The sequence below is a fragment of the Emys orbicularis genome, chromosome 6 (genome assembly GCF_028017835.1).
Source record: "Emys orbicularis isolate rEmyOrb1 chromosome 6, rEmyOrb1.hap1, whole genome shotgun sequence".
NCBI lineage: Eukaryota > Metazoa > Chordata > Testudines > Emydidae > Emys > Emys orbicularis.
This window is the reverse complement of record NC_088688.1, coordinates 128,524,111-128,540,173: the sequence shown is the minus strand read 5'-3', so window position 1 is coordinate 128,540,173 and position 16,063 is coordinate 128,524,111. Positions and strand designations below refer to the sequence as shown.

At 38.9% G+C, this 16,063-nt stretch overlaps 1 protein-coding gene across 1 annotated transcript in view; it reads right to left on the bottom strand.

The window, feature by feature from the left end:
* The window catches only part of PIGG (phosphatidylinositol glycan anchor biosynthesis class G (EMM blood group)), a 124,211-nt gene that overhangs the window by 22,452 nt on the left and 85,696 nt on the right, over positions 1-16,063 (bottom strand). Inside the window, exons 11-12 of the mRNA XM_065406664.1 lie at positions 11,751-12,060; positions 7,231-7,394 (exon numbers count right to left, since the gene is read on the bottom strand). Coding sequence (XP_065262736.1) covers positions 7,231-7,394; positions 11,751-12,060 — 474 coding nt within the window. The remainder of the gene's footprint in view (positions 1-7,230; positions 7,395-11,750; positions 12,061-16,063) is intronic.

Genomic DNA, 16,063 nt, shown 5'->3' with positions numbered 1-16,063 from the left:
ATTCCACTAACGACAGAAATAACTTAGAACTATCATAAGTAATCTTTTCTAGGGCTTTTCTGGGTGGCCTTTCAAGTCTCCCTAGAGTTCTGCTAACAGTTCCTGTCCAAACTCTTAATTTTCCTTGGAAAAATACTGGTTTGCTGAACATTAGAACCAAAGTTAGTGAAGGAAGCAGCTCCTTCCTACCCATGCCTAATGTCAATTAACAGTATTATGACTATAAACTGGTGCCAAGTATCAGAGGAGTCGCCGTGTTAGTCTGTATCTACAAAAACCACGAGGAGTCCGTTGGCACCGTAAAGACTAACAGATTTATTTGGGCATAAGCTTTTGTGGGTAAAAAAAACCCCACTTCAGATGCATAGAGTGAAAATTACAGATACAGGCATAAATATACTAGCACATGAAGAGAAGGGAGTTACCTTACAAGTGGAGAACAGGTGTTGACAAGGCCAATTAAGTCAGGGTATATGTGGTCCACTCCCAATAATAACAGGGTGGACTCCTCCTGACGGTCGAATGACAGACTGGACTTCTACATAGAGTGCTTCCACAGACATGCACAGGCTGAAATTGTGAACAAACAGCATCACTTGCTCCATAACCTCAGCCGTACAGAACACAATGCCATCCACAGCCTCAGAAACAACTCTGACATTATAATCAAAGGGGCTGACAAAGGAGTTGCTATAGTCATCATGAACACGTCGGATTAAGAACAGGAGGCTCCCAGGGAACTCTCCAACACCACATTCTTCAGGCCACTATCCTCTGATTCCACTGAGGAGTACCAAAAGAAACTACACCATCTGCTCAAGAAACTCCCTGCTACAGCACAGGAACAAATCTACACAGACACACCCCTAGAGCCCCGACCAGGGGTATTCTATCTGCTACCCAAGATTCATAAACCTGGAAATCCTGGACGCCCCATCATCTCAGGCATTGGCACTCTTACAGCAGAATTATCTGACTAAATGGACTCTCTCCTCAGACCCTATGCTACCAGCACTCCTAGCTATCTTCGAGACACCACCAACTTCCTGAGGAAACTACAATGCATTGGTGATCTTCCTGAAAACACCATTCTGGCCACCATGGATGTAGAAGCTCTTTACACCAATATTCCACACGAGGTTGGACTACAAGCTGTCGGGAACAGTATCCCTGATGAGGCCACAGCACACCTGGTAGCTGGGCTTTGTTACTTTGTCCTCACCCACAACCATTTCAGATTTGGGGACACCTTATACCTTTAAGTTAGCGGCACTGCTATGGGTACCTGCAAGGCCCCACAGTATGCCAACATTTTAAGGCTGACTTAGAACAACGCTTCCTCAGCTCTCGTCCCCTAGCGCCCCTCCTCTACTTGCGCTACATTGATGACATCTTCATCATATGGACCCACGGGAAGGAGGCCCTTGAAGAATTCCACCTGGATGTCAACAATTTCCACCCCACCATCAACCTCAGCCTGGACCAGTCCACACAAGAGATCCACTTCCTGGACTCTACAGTGCAAATAAGTGATGGTCACGAACACCACCCTATACTGGAAACCTACTGACCGCTATACTTACCCTACATGCCTCCAGCTTCCATCCAGGACAATCACATGATCCATTGTCTACAGCCAAGCCCTAAGATACAACCGCATTTGCTCCAATCCCTCAGACAGAGACAAAATACCTACAAGATCTCTATCAAGCATTCTTAAAACTACAATAACCCACCTGGGGAAGTGAGGAAACAAATTGACAGAGCAAGACACGTACCCAGAAGTCACCTACTACAGGACAGGCCCAACAAGGAAAACAACAGAACACCACTGGGCATCACGTACAGCCCCCAGCTAAAACCTCTCCAGTGCATCATCAACAATCTACAACCTATCCTGGAAAACGATCCCTCACTCTCACAGGCCTTGGGAGGCAGGCCAATCCTCGCTTACAGACAGCTCCCCAACCTGAAGCAAATACTCACCAGTAACTACACACCACACCACAGAAACACTAACTCAGGAACTGATCCCTGTAACAAACCCCGTTGTCTTCTCTGTTCCCCATATCTACTCTAGTGACACCATCATAGGACCCAGCCACACCATCAGAGGCTCATTCACCTGCACATCTACTAATGTGATATATGCCATCCTGTGCTAGCAATGCCCCTCTGCCATGTACATTGGTAAAGCAGACAGTCTCTACATAAAAAGATAAATGGACACAAATCAGACATCAGGAATAGTAACATACAAAAGCCAGAAGGAGAACACTTCAATCTCCCTGGACATTCTATAACAGATTTAAAAGTAGCCATCCTTCAACAAAAAAAACTTCAAAAACAGACTTCAAAGAGAAACTGCAGAGCTACAATTCATTTGCAAACTTAACACCATCAACTTGGGCTTGAATAGGGACTGGGAGTGGCTGGCTCACTACAAAAGCAATTTTCCCTCTCTTGGTACTGACACCTCCTCATCAACGGACCACATCCACCCTGACTGAACTGGCCTTGTCAGCACTAGTTCTCCACTTGTAAGGTAACTCCCTTCTCTTCATGTGCCAGTTTATTTATGCCTGTATCTGTAATTTTCACTCCAGGCATCTGAAGAAGTGGGTTTTTTACCCACAAAAGCTTATGCCCAAATAAATCTGTTAGTCTTGAAGGTGCCACCGGACTCCTCGTTGTTTTTGTGGATACAGACTAACATGGCGACCCCTCTGATGCTTGTTTTTATGACTATAAACTGTTAGTATTGCAGTTGGCTCTGCTATGGGACCTCGTCAGTACCTGTATTTATTCTTGAACAGAACCACTTCATCCTATGAGAATTAATTTCTGCAGCCTTTGCAACTGGAGTTGGAAATGCTGGTCGCATAAAATAGCTTATGAAATTTAATAAAGGATCAGATACTGATGTTTTTGTAACAGAACCACACTACACAGGCAATCTCTCAGAAGCACAGTAAACAACAGGTAGTAGGTCTGCAGAGACAGTGGAAACTGCTTGGCAAAATAAACCATGCACTACTGAACATACTTCCTATAAGAGGGAAAAAACCAGGAGATGAGATACTGTAAGGTCTAAGATCAGAAGCCAGTAATCCATAGGCACTCTGTTTTTGACTGAAAATCACATGCAACGAAAGAACAGCAACAACATTCAAATACTGAACACCAGCTTCTGCCACCCTTATTCCTGTCAAGTAGTACCTCTCTCAACAAATAGTTCTCTTGGTTCCGGTGGAAATATTCACATAATAAGGTGCTACTCAGCATGACTGGGAGTGGCAGTCCGGACCCAAGTATTTAAGGCAGTGACCATCTGTTATGCGTTAGTACAGGATCTAGCACAAGGAGGACCTGTCTTACAATTGAGTCCTTAGACACTACACAGTACAAAACTTATTTCTGACACGCAGGACTACATTTCTTGACTATTTTAAATCCCAATCCCCTCAGAATATGCACATCCTGTATCTGTTAGTAAAACTTTTAAAACAGATATTTATAAATTCAGGGCTCACTTCTACCCACTGCCAATTGCAGTGTGTTTCATCTCCTGAAGTATGGCTGCATAGTTGGCTCCCCACAGGGGGAGAAGATGACATTTATGTTTCAGTCAACTTTGAAGCAACTTGTCATGTATTTGTGACACAAGTGATAGTAGGCAATCCTGGTTGGCTGCATAGTTCTCACTTAGAAACAGATGACCAAATCCTGCCTTAACATACAGACTGTGTAATAATATTGGTAGCAATGGGTCACATGGGCCAAGAGCGAGGGCAGAACTAGGCTCGTAGGGGTATGTCTACGCAGTGTTTTGGAGCCCACAGTAGTGAGCCTTCCAACCTCGGTCAACAGACTCAGGGTAGTGCTGTACAGCCAGCACTTTTAAGGTGCAGCCCAGGCTAGAGCTCACGCTATGAAGCCCAAACCCCTCCCTAGGCTTCAGAGCCCGAGCTCGAGCCCAAGCCACAACTTCAAACAGGGGACTAGCAGGAGCTTTGCTAGTCCAAGTCTGTCGACGCTGGCTGGAAGGCTCGTTCCCATGAGTTCCAAAACACAGTGTGGACAAACCCTAGGAGACTTCAGTTGTGCAATGTTAGCTTCAAAGGAAATTCACCTGCCTCTCCTGTAGTCATAACGTGTTGTGAGAGATCAAAGAAAACAAGATATTTTGTAGTTCTTTCCCATATTGTTAACACTTATTCCTAGTCTCAAGCTATTTCCAGGCATGCATATGCACTATACAAGAGAGACATGTAGATGTTTCTGGTGTAGGTTTTAAAACTGGCCAGGCTTACTGCAGGAGGCAGGACCTGGATGAGCACCATGGATTCCTCCTTCGCTATAATGTTATTACATTAACATGGTGGGAACAATTCTTTAGATTCTTCCTCCCGAGGCTGATGGACATGAGCAGCAGTAGCAGCATTTTAAAAAGCAGTATCATTACTGCAATTCAGAGGAAATTCTTGCTTTGCCTCTTTATAGCTAAGAAAAATTGACTTTGAAATGGGTTGTATGAGCATTGCATGTCATTGAATTGATACAGGGGATAAAAGGATTACTTGAGATAAGGTGCAAGCTAGGGATAAAACTGTCTGAAGGTTAAATGGGGAAGGAGCTGTCTGGCGCTACAGTATTTCCTCTAGCCAACAGATCCTAGTTTTATTTTGTCAGCACTGTAATACTTTTACAGTAACTTAAGTAATAAGTCCCTTAATTTATTTCGGCATGCCTATTAGACTAGCAACAAACTTAGTTTATTGAATGACATTACTGTTAAAAACATTAAACATTTTATAGTTATTAGCATGCTATTGTTCTGTGCAATTTCCATTTACAATATCTGAAAAGGCACTCATATTCAACTAAATGTCTACTGTGCCAATATGAGTACAAAAGATTTATTAAAATCTAAGATGATGAAGGTTGTAAAACCATTTTTCATTTCCGGGTTCCAGGAGATATCCAGCAGTACACACTGAAATCAAGCTCATCGGGCCAATTAAAATATTGATTCAAACTTTTTAAAGAATTTGAAAATCAGTGAGTGGCACAACAGGAAATTGGAAAGGCAGTAGCAACTTTACTGCTCCTCTAGGCATATTTAAAAATGCCTCACAAAATATTTAACGAGAGGTCTATATAAAGAATGTTTAGAACATAAAAAGATTTTTAACAGCTAGAGTTGCAATATGTTTAAGTAGCGATTCAGACCCATTGACCCCTTTCCCGTCTCCAGTGTTCCAGCCTTAATTCCAAGGAAAGTGGAATCTGAGCAAAGGACATAGCCATTGAATTGCTAATTACAAAACCCTGGGTTAAAAGGAAAAGATACAGGGTATGTCCACATTGTAATTAAAAACCTGCAGCAGGCCCATGCCAGCTGACTTGGGCTAAGTGGCTGTTTAATTGCAATGCAGACGTTCGGGCTCGGGTTGGAGCTAAGGCTCCAGGACCCTGCAAGGTGTGAGGGTCCCAGAGCTAGGGCTGCAGCCGAAGCCCGAATGTCTACATCACAATTAAACAGCCCCACAGCCGAAGCCCCATGAGCACAAGTCTGCTGGTATAGGTCAGCTGCAGGTGTCTAACTGTAGTGCAGACAGACCCAACCTGACAGTATCTGCAGCACCCAGATTCAAACAAACCCTGAAAGGCTAAAGATGCTGCAAGTTCTACCTAATATATTCAGATGAAACATTGGTCTGCTGCATTTGACCTTAACCAATGACAACAAACAATGGCCATATATCTAAGTGAGCTATAGAGCTGTCCAAAGGGAAAACAGCTCAACCAAGTGATGTCACAGTTCAGAACTAAGCATTGGCAGAGCTGTTTGACAGACGTGTAAGCCAGCACAATGCCTGGCTCAAACCAATGCTATTAGTCCAACTTTCATCCGCAAAACACAGACATTAGAAGAAACACTTAGACACGTTTGACTTGGAAGTGCTAAACATCAAGACATCTCTTACTTATGTGCTGAGGTTAGGATTCTGATTTCTGTGACAACAGTAAAGGAGATCTCAGTTTCCTATAGCAGAAACTTTAAGTGTGTTTCCCACACTGTTTGTACATGTGTGATATCAGCTGCTACAGAAGCAAACTGAACTTTGCATCTGGGTCTTGGCAAGTAAATGAAGTTGATTTTCAAATATTTTATTTTAAAATGTATTTGCATTTTAAATGTATAAATATATTCCAGAATTGGAGATTTATCCTTTCCAAATTTTCAACAGTACAAAAATGATTATGTTAAATACTTTGCTAACTTCTGAGTGTAAAGTGTTCCTAATTTATACAAAATCACTAGGCCTAAAACATCAATCCCTTTGACAGAATTTAAAATTTCTAAAAATAAATAGTTACAGAAAACATGCAACATTTTCTTTAATGAATTCTTTAAACTCTGAATGGATTACTCAGTGGGCCATTGCTATGGTTACACTGATAAAGGAAGGAAAAATTTGTTCAGTCTCCAAAAATCCAACCTAAAACTGAGAAATATTTATGCTGCTGCAGAGGCATATTATTCAACCAATTCAATACGAGCTTCCATTTAAGAAGCTACCTCAAAAACATTGTTACAAAATTTTAGTTTTCATCTTTGTTATAAAAGCATTCTAAAAACATGCTGTACAAGCCCTTCTCCCTTTGGAAAATCATTAGCAGACAGATACCCATCTGCATGAATACTGTACATGGCCAAATGTAAAGTTTTCAAAATAGTCTTAAAACCTCAAATTTTAAACCTGAAACTGAAGTAAAAAAATTACAGGAGCTTTGTCTTACTTCTCTCCGTCACGGTACTACAGTGACCCAAACGCTGTTTTACCCCACTGTGCTAGGCACTGTATAGATTGACACAGATGAAGAGAGGGAGTCTCTGCTCCAGGGAGCTCACAATCTAAGTGACAGGTGAACGAATGGGGATATAACACCATACATACGAACATGGAGATGATTAACAAACCTGTGCCAGATCCATGATTTTTTTTTTCTTTTTGAAAACATGGGAATAAAAATGGGGTGAGGAATAAGGGAGTTAGTAAGAGTAGTGAACGATAAAAAGGGCAGGAAGAGCGACATAGGGCTAAGGTTAAGGGGGGAAAAGGCATATGAGCTCCAGTTTCTTAAACGGGTTTACATCATGTGGATGCTTTTCTGTATCTGTGATAATCATTTATTACTTTTAATTTTATCAGATTTTAGTACCTGCTAACTTCAGAACTCAAGTAGCACAGCAAGTGAATGGCCCAAAGCAAAGGTCCTGCATACGTTGCAAACCCTGTAAGAAAAATTGCTGGTATTTCCACATAGTTGTCTAATCCCACAAAACCAGCTGAAATATCCACTGAAGCGATACTATTTGAGTTTCCCTGAAAATAAAACAAAGATATCACTTAGATGTCTGAAAGGCAGAATGAAACAGTACATATCAAAGAGTTTAATTAACATGTAGGTTTAAAGGCTTAATAGGTCTTTGAGCCCTAAATCAGTATTCTGGATTTAACTAAAGAAACTTACGAGAAAGAGGTTCTACTTTAGCACATAAATGAGGAACACAAACAAATAAAAAGTGACTATTTGCTTGTCCTATTTTGTTTTCTTCAAATACATCTACCTCTCATTTAATGAATCAACACAAAAAACTTTACCCAAGCAACACAGTGAACTGTATTTGGTGATTTTAGTCTTAGTCCTGAGGAGAATGTCATCCATATCAAACTGCCATCATGCATAATTCAAAAAGAAAAAGTTCTACAGTTAGCATTCTCAGGACTAAATTCACAGAGAAATTTTCTCTCTTTCCCCAAGAGAAGATGGTGCTTCCAATTTAGAGTTCTAGTAGACGAAGGAACAATATATGCAACTTACCACATCTATCTAACTGGACTGTCACAAATACCTTTGTTAAATTATTCATTAAATCTTACATGTTTCCTCATTGTTGAATAAGTCACAGTCAGCCGTTTGATCACTACTGTACAACATTGTAGTAATTTTTTAAGGGAGTGTAAGAGACTAGGTGAGGGTGCTATAACTTCATACCACTTTTGTTGACAGGGTGCAACTTACTATAAGTTGTCTATGTTTATGAATAGAGACATGCATAAGAAATAGTAGTCAACGGTCTGAATTAGGGTCCATTACAGTGTAATTTCTCATAGCACCACAAAGATGTTCTAAGAAGGACATGCATACTCTAATCTCCCAGCCTTGGGAGAGGTGTAACATTAATGGTCGGCAATAAGATGAGGGGGGAAGGGAAGAACAGTAAAGGATGGACTACAGATAAGTAGTAATGAAGGAAACATTCTGCCTGTACTCTGATGCCAACGAGATAAGACGGGGGGGAGGGAGGAGGAACAGTAGAAGATAAAATACTTCATACCATATATATATTATATTATTTCATGGTACTGAATTGGATTTCCAAAGCTTACAATTTCTAATTCTCTACAGAATACATAAATAACTTGACAATTCACAGCATGTCAGCTTTTATTCAAAAATATTACTGAAATCTTTCAAACACTATTAGTTTACTAGATTATTATGGCATGGCGATATGGTAGAAATGGCAAGAGACAATTCATTGTTGCAGGAAAACATTCAGTGGTAATCCATCATGCTCTGGAACCCTTGAAGCATGAAGCTTTTCTCACAAGCAAGAATTAAAACAAATCTTTGGCAAATGCAAAACTACATTAATATAGCATATATGCTGTGGAGAATAACTCCTTTATGTTCAAAAGTCTGACGGAAGGGAGGCAACCATATGCCTCTGAAAGCAGCATTCATTTTGCTCAAAACATGAAATTTCATATGGTCAGAAGCACCTCTCACTATTTGGAAGCTATCAGTTGCATTGCCTTGATGACATTTTGTGACACTGGCAGTATGTCAGACTAACGAGTTTCCAATCTGCTTTAACCCTAGTTTAATGACACAGAATGTTAGTGTTCTTCTGTTCGCTTTTCCTCAAGACCTGGCCTTAAAAGCATGCCTCTCTTTAGTAACTAGAGCATCATGCAGAATAAATAGGTGTACAAGCAGGTTGTGCAAGAAAAATCTCAAGAGTTATTTTAAATAATTATTTGAATCCAATCATTAATTTAATATGAAATAAAAGAAGAAAGGCAAGAACAATATTCAAGGTTTTAGCCTACAATTTCCTTCCTCCCTCTTGTAGGCACATTGTTTCAAAGACAGTTAAAGTAGCCAAGTCTGACCAATGCAATCAAATGGAAGCCAATGGTCATCCATTCCTGACAATTTTACATTGTAAGTGCTTTTGAATAAAGTTTTACTAATATGAACCTCTCCAGATATTTTCAATTGCTATTTTCTTAATTATGAAGCCGACCGTGGAATACTAACTGAAACCTCAACTTATGAGCTGGTTTTGGAGACTTTTTAAAGACATTGTTTACTTTAAGCTGTCACTGCTTGTAAACATAAGGTTTCAGCATGAAGACAATGGTCTACACTTTTTAAGGCTCTCTATAATTAATGAAAACTAAAGTAACCTTTACTTTTATTGTCACTGTATGCTCTGAATTAAACAGCAATGATAAAGCCACTGGGCACTTCCAGGGAATTAATGATCCGATGGAAGGAGTGGATGGCTTGAGGCTCAGGAAAATAATGATAATCAGTCAAGGTTGTTGAAAAATTCATTGAGGTTCATAAGCTATTGACTTACAGTAACAACCTGACACACAAAAAAGATGCTGATTTAACCGCATTAAATTTGTTACAGTTGATTAATAAGCTTGATTTTTTTATTTATTTTTTCTTCATCTTCTAACACAATGTAGCAATTAAAGCGAAAAAGCAACACGAGTCAAATTAAGCCAGCTTTCGCATCTTCATCTCAATAACACCCCTTAATTATACTGATCCACCCACTGGCAAATTAACATCTTTCCTCTAAAGACAACGATTTCCCCAATTTTACAATAAAAATACCATGTATAAAAGTTAAGAAAGAGTGTCCATGAGAATTTCCCTGACAAAAAGCATGGCCAGCAACCCTCACACCTCATATAGAATATATTCCCATATAGCAGGAGAAAAAGCCACAGCAATTCCTTATGAATGACCGCGCCCCCCCCCCAATGTCTCTCTCATTCAGAAGGAAGCCAATCCAATCCACATCTCCCTTCCACAGGGATGGAAATGCTGGTTGAGGTAGCCAGGGACCAGCACAAAAAGGAAAAAGAGAGGGGAAAATGTCACCCTCCCAAATCAATGTCTATATACACCTCTACCCCGATATAACGCTGTCCTCGGGAGCCAAAAAATCTTACCGCGTTATATCAAACTTGCTTTGATCTGCCAGAGTGCGCAGTCCCGCCCCCCCGGAGCACTGCTTTACTGCGTTACATTCAAATTAGTGTTATTTTGGGTCGCGTTATATCGAGGTAGAGGCGTATAATGTATCCTTATATTCTATATCCCCAATATTACCCTGAGAGTTAGATTTGCCACCCTTACTCACAATGGAGCAGCTCTACTCATTGAAATCAATGAGACTCCTCAGGGAGTAAGGTACAGTTCAATGTATTGATTAAGGATGGCAGAATTTGGCCCTTCTTCAGATTCTCGACTGAAATTACACTTAAAATAGTTTTCATCTCACCTAAACTACATCCAAGTTTCATACAGTTCCAGTTCAGAGACTTTGTATACCTCATGTCAGGGACAGAACTAGATTTGTCTGTTGCTATTTTAAATATTAATCAAGTCAGTTAACATTCTTATATTAATTATTTGTATTGCAGTAGTACCTAGGACTCCATATTAAAGTGGAATATTTTATACAAACCAGTATGATCCAAGCAGGGTGAATGAACATGATTTTACATGCCAGTGTTTTTGCCAATGTTACAGTCCACAATGAAGGTATTTACTGGAGTTACCTGATCTTTTTCCATTTTGAAAAAAATCAGTGGCGGTAAATATTTATACTATGGCAGGAAATCAAAGCAGTTCTGAGAATTTGGCAAAACACCATCTCAAATTATTTATTAAACACCTTAATTAACATGGACCATAGACATTTTTCAAAAGCTTTTAAAATTTTCATGTTAGTCCACTTAACCCTTGAGTTTTCCCATTGCCCACTGAAACTACCACTATTAATACCTCCTGCTCCACAAATGAACTTTACATATTTCCTTTTGTATATACTTTATTTCTGAAGCTCTATTCCTTCAAGAAATTAGTTGATGTTATAATATTAAGAATAAAACATTCTATTTTCAGAAGCTATCCTTCCCCATATGTGCCAGGATAGATTCACCATATTATATTTTATTAGTAGTAACCTTTAGAGAGAGACTAAAATTGACCAGAAAAGTTATAAATTGACTGCAATTTTATATTAGCTTAGTTCATGTTCTTGCCAATAGCACTGTACACACACACACTATATATATTATATATATATATATATATATATATATATATATATATATATATATATATATATATATATATATATGCAAGTTAGCACTATTTATTTGTTTTCTGTATGTATGTGCAAATATTATTCCATACTAGGTTGGTGGAGAATAAAGTTAACTGAAACCTAGGGGCCTCATCCTGCATGAGTAGTTCCACTGACTTGAGTCTTTGCAGGATCAGGCCTTATGGTGCAATTTAACACAACACATGGTAGAATAACTACACACATTATTTTCATTGATGCCATATTATGAGCTTACCTGAAAATAGAAGAAAGCTTGGCCAAACCAATAATGCATAATAGTAATTTGAGCTGCATCAAATTTTAGTGGCTTCCAGATACATCTTGTCATTATCATTTGAATCAGCAGGCAAAACACCAAAACTGGCAGGTTATGGGGTCTAAATAGCAGGGCTGCTAGCAGAACCAATCCACTATATACTTCCCATAAACCGATACTCTTGGTCTTGCAGTCTGCAGATATAACCTGTGATTTGAGTAAATCTTTGGTTCCAGTGAAGATTATGCCAAGAACAAAGACATAAACAAAACGAGCTTCAATAATTCCCCTAAAAAGGAAAACCAGAAAGATAAATGAATTATTAGTATCTATTTTCACAAGTCAATTTTTTTTTTTAAAAGAGAGGTATGAGACAAAGATGATTCTGAGAAATGCATCAAAATTCAAGTGTGATCACTGGCCAAGTGTGTCATAAAATGTATTTCAAATAGAATAGCTTTAAAATATTTCAAATTTAAACCATGCTACCCCAATGAAATAGCTTTGGCAAAGAACACGTTAGTTTTTTTAATTGCTAAGTCAGCTAAAGTCACTGCAATGATTTGTTACTCCTATCCAGTTCCATCTAAACTTATTAATGTCCAGATGGTTTATCAGTTTAACACATCATGAATTTTATCTTGAAATTTAAAATCCTAAATCTGAAAAGATGTTGAAAGAAACTTTCAACAACTAATTGTTTGGGTTGTGTCAGCTCTTTCAAGTGACAGGCATTAAGGGTATATCAAAATATTACTCAACCATGTTTTTATTTCAGCCAAACAGAGAACCAGGATCTCTAGTTCCCTTAGAAAATCCAGCACAGTGGGCATGGATGGACTTTTCACAATAATCTCCCAATTTTAAACAGTATACACCTGACTAGAATCACTGGATGCATAGTACTACATCACCTTAAACTCTGGTAACATGTGCAAACTGCAAATTAGTAGCAGGTGAAGAGAGGTTAACATTAAGCTTGAGATTTTAAGCACATCGAATTTAGGAAACTGAAAAGTTAAAAGTTCATACAACAGGAACTTGACTAGGTTATACTTTTGACAAAGTAATTAGATCACTTTATTCAGCTAAGTGTATAATCAACCTTAAATATATACGAAAGCAGCAATATGGCTTACTGTTTTATGAATATTAACTTGTGTATTTAATTTCTCAACCTTCATATTTCATTAAGAGAATTTGGGTGGTGTTTTTTTGTTAACATGTAATTTTTCTTTCTCCCCCCCCCCCCCAGGACTATTGTACAAATTCACCTCTGCTTGCATATACATTTCTGCATGTGATACCTTACTGAAAATAAAGTACATGTGCAAAGAGTGGTTAAGATTTTAAAAAATGGTTATTTAAAATCAGGTTCTGAAATTTGTATTTAGGCACAAAGTGGCATGACTTATAAATTTTCATGTTTCAAGGCACAAGGAAACCACTAAAAATGAGGCTAGGAAGCTTCTCTGGTCAGGTTTTTATGTAACTTTCTGATATAGGGTTTCCTGTACCATCCTCTGAAGCATACAATACCATCTGCTGTCGAGGACGGGATACTGGTGGGTACAAATGGTAGAAAAGGAAAAGAATTAAGAAAACCAGGAAAAACTAACCTTTTCAAAATCATCATAAAGTTCATGAATAAATGTTGCTGACCTGTAACCCGTGACCTGATTTTAGGGAGCAATATTAAAATGTATATCATGTGCTAAGGCATATTAACATGCTTTAAGATAGTAAAATAGAAGTTAGAGCTGTAATAGTAGTAGGAAAACAAAAAATTAATATTTGAGATAGGCTTTGGAATAAGTTGAGGCCTAGTAAAGTCTGTTAGTTTAAGTATTGTTAGCTTAAGCAGCAGATAATTAGCAGAAGGCCTAACATTTAGCATAAGAATAAGTGCTTAACCTAGAGTTATACAATTTAGCAATTTATAATAAACAAGTTAACAACAAAAGTACAAACCAAATTTAATATTGGGGAGATTTTTTAGTATGTGAAACCATGAGATTAACCTCATTCCCATATTGGAAACAATGGAAAGTGTATTAATGCAGTATTGATGCAAACAGCTATGTTAGCAATTGGAACTCCAGTTATGGTTTTCCAGACAGCCAGACATGGATGGGGGTCAGGATTCAGTCAAATATGGTCACCAGACATGTGAGTGTGTCCAGGGGAAGGAGGCATGAGATATTAAAAAAAAGGCATAAATACAACAGGACATTGGAATCAACAAAGTAGGTGGCAGCCCAAATGTTATTTCTGCTCATGATGAACTTCCCCAAAATGATTCCTAGAGTATATATTTTGGAAAAACATCCAATCTTGATTTAAAGATGGTCAGTGATGGAGAATCCACCATGAGTCTTGGTAAGTTGTTCCAATGGTTAATTACTCTCACCGTTCAAAAATTATGCTTTCAATTTGTCTAGCTTCAACTTCCAGCCATTGGATCATGTTATACTTTTTTCTGATAGATTGAAGAGCCTATTATTAAATATTTGTTCCCCTTGTTGGTACTTATAGATTGTAATCAAGTCACCCATTAACCTTCTCTTCATTAAGCTAAATTAATTAAGCTCATTAAGTCTAATACTATAAGGCATGTTTTCTAATCTGTTAATTATTCTTGGGGTTCTTCTCTGAACCCTCTCCAATTTATCAACATTCTTCTTTAGGATTGCAGCCATTCTCTTGGTTTTACCGTTGGTAGTACTAAAAACATTTTACCAATTTTCTGTTTTAGAATATCAGAACACACCACATTTCACCGCTTCTCAAGCAAAACCAGTATTTTACGTAACGTATGCTAAGCACTTCCTACAACTGATATTTTAGTACACCCATAAATTGATCTTTATTCTCCATTTCCAGGTACCATCACAGCCACAGTATCATGCTTGAAAGCATTTGAGAGGGGAGCAAACGTTTCTGAAAAAACCTGAAGTGATCATAGAATCATAGGTTTCAGAGTAGCAGCCGTGTTAGTCTGTATCCTCAAAAATAACAGGAGTACTTGTGGCACCTTAGAGACTAACAAATTTATTAGAGCATAAGCTTTCGTGGGCTACATGCATCCGAAGAAGTGGGTTGTAGCCCACGAAAGCTTATGCTCTAATAAATTTGTTAGTCTCTAAGGTGCCACAAGTACTCCTGTTATTTTCATAGAATCATAGAATATCAGGGTTGGAAGGGACCTCAGGAGATCATCTAGTCCAACCCCCGTTGGACTAGATGATCACCGGGCTCCAGAATTTTGAGAGCTGCTGTTCTAGAAGAAGAGAGCATGAGACAAGGCAAAGCAGAACTGGGAGGAAGAGAAGGTGTCTAGATGCACACTAAAAATTAATGGGTGCATCTCTGTTCATTGGGCAACTGGACCAAAGTCAACATTCACTGTGGACTACTCAGCCACTCAATAGTACAATGGGGTCCTAGTCCACAACCAGGGCTCCTCTGTGCTATGTAATACAAATACATGAAAAATGCTCAAAAATAATATTTTTAGGAAACCAAATACAAGAGACAGAGGGGTAGCCGTGTTAGTCTGAATCTGTAAAAAGCAACAGAGGGTCCTGTGGCACCTTTAAGACTAACAGAAGTATTGGGAGCATAAGCTTTCGTGGGTAAGAACCTCACTTCTTCAGATGCAAGTAATGGAAATCTCCAGAGGCAGGTATAAATCAGTGTGGAGATAACGAGGTTAGTTCAATCAGGGAGGGTGAGGTGCTCTGCTAGCAGTAGAGGTGTGAACACCAAGGGAGGAGAAACTGCTTCTGTAGTTGGATAGCCATTCACAGTCTTTGTTTAATCCTGATCTGATGGTGTCAAATTTGCAAATGAACTGGAGCTCAGCAGTTTCTCTTTGGAGTCTGGTCCTGAAGTTTTTTTGCTGTAAGATGGCTACCTTAACATCTGCTATTGTGTGGCCAGGGAGGTTAAAGTGTTCTCCTACAGGTTTTTGTATATTGCCATTCCTGATATCTGACTTGTGTCCATTTATCCTCTTGCGTAGTGACTGTCCAGTTTGGCCAATGTACATAGCAGAGGGGCATTGCTGGCACATGATGGCATATATAACATTGGTGGACGTGCAGGTGAATGAGCTGGTGATGTTGTAGCTGATCTGGTTAGGTCCTGTGATAGTGCTGCTGGTGTAGATATGTGGGCACATATCTACACCACATACAACACTTTAACCTCCCTGGCCACACAATAGCAGATGTTAAGGTAGCCATCTTACAGCAAAAAAACTTCAGGACCAGACTCCAAAGAGAAACTGC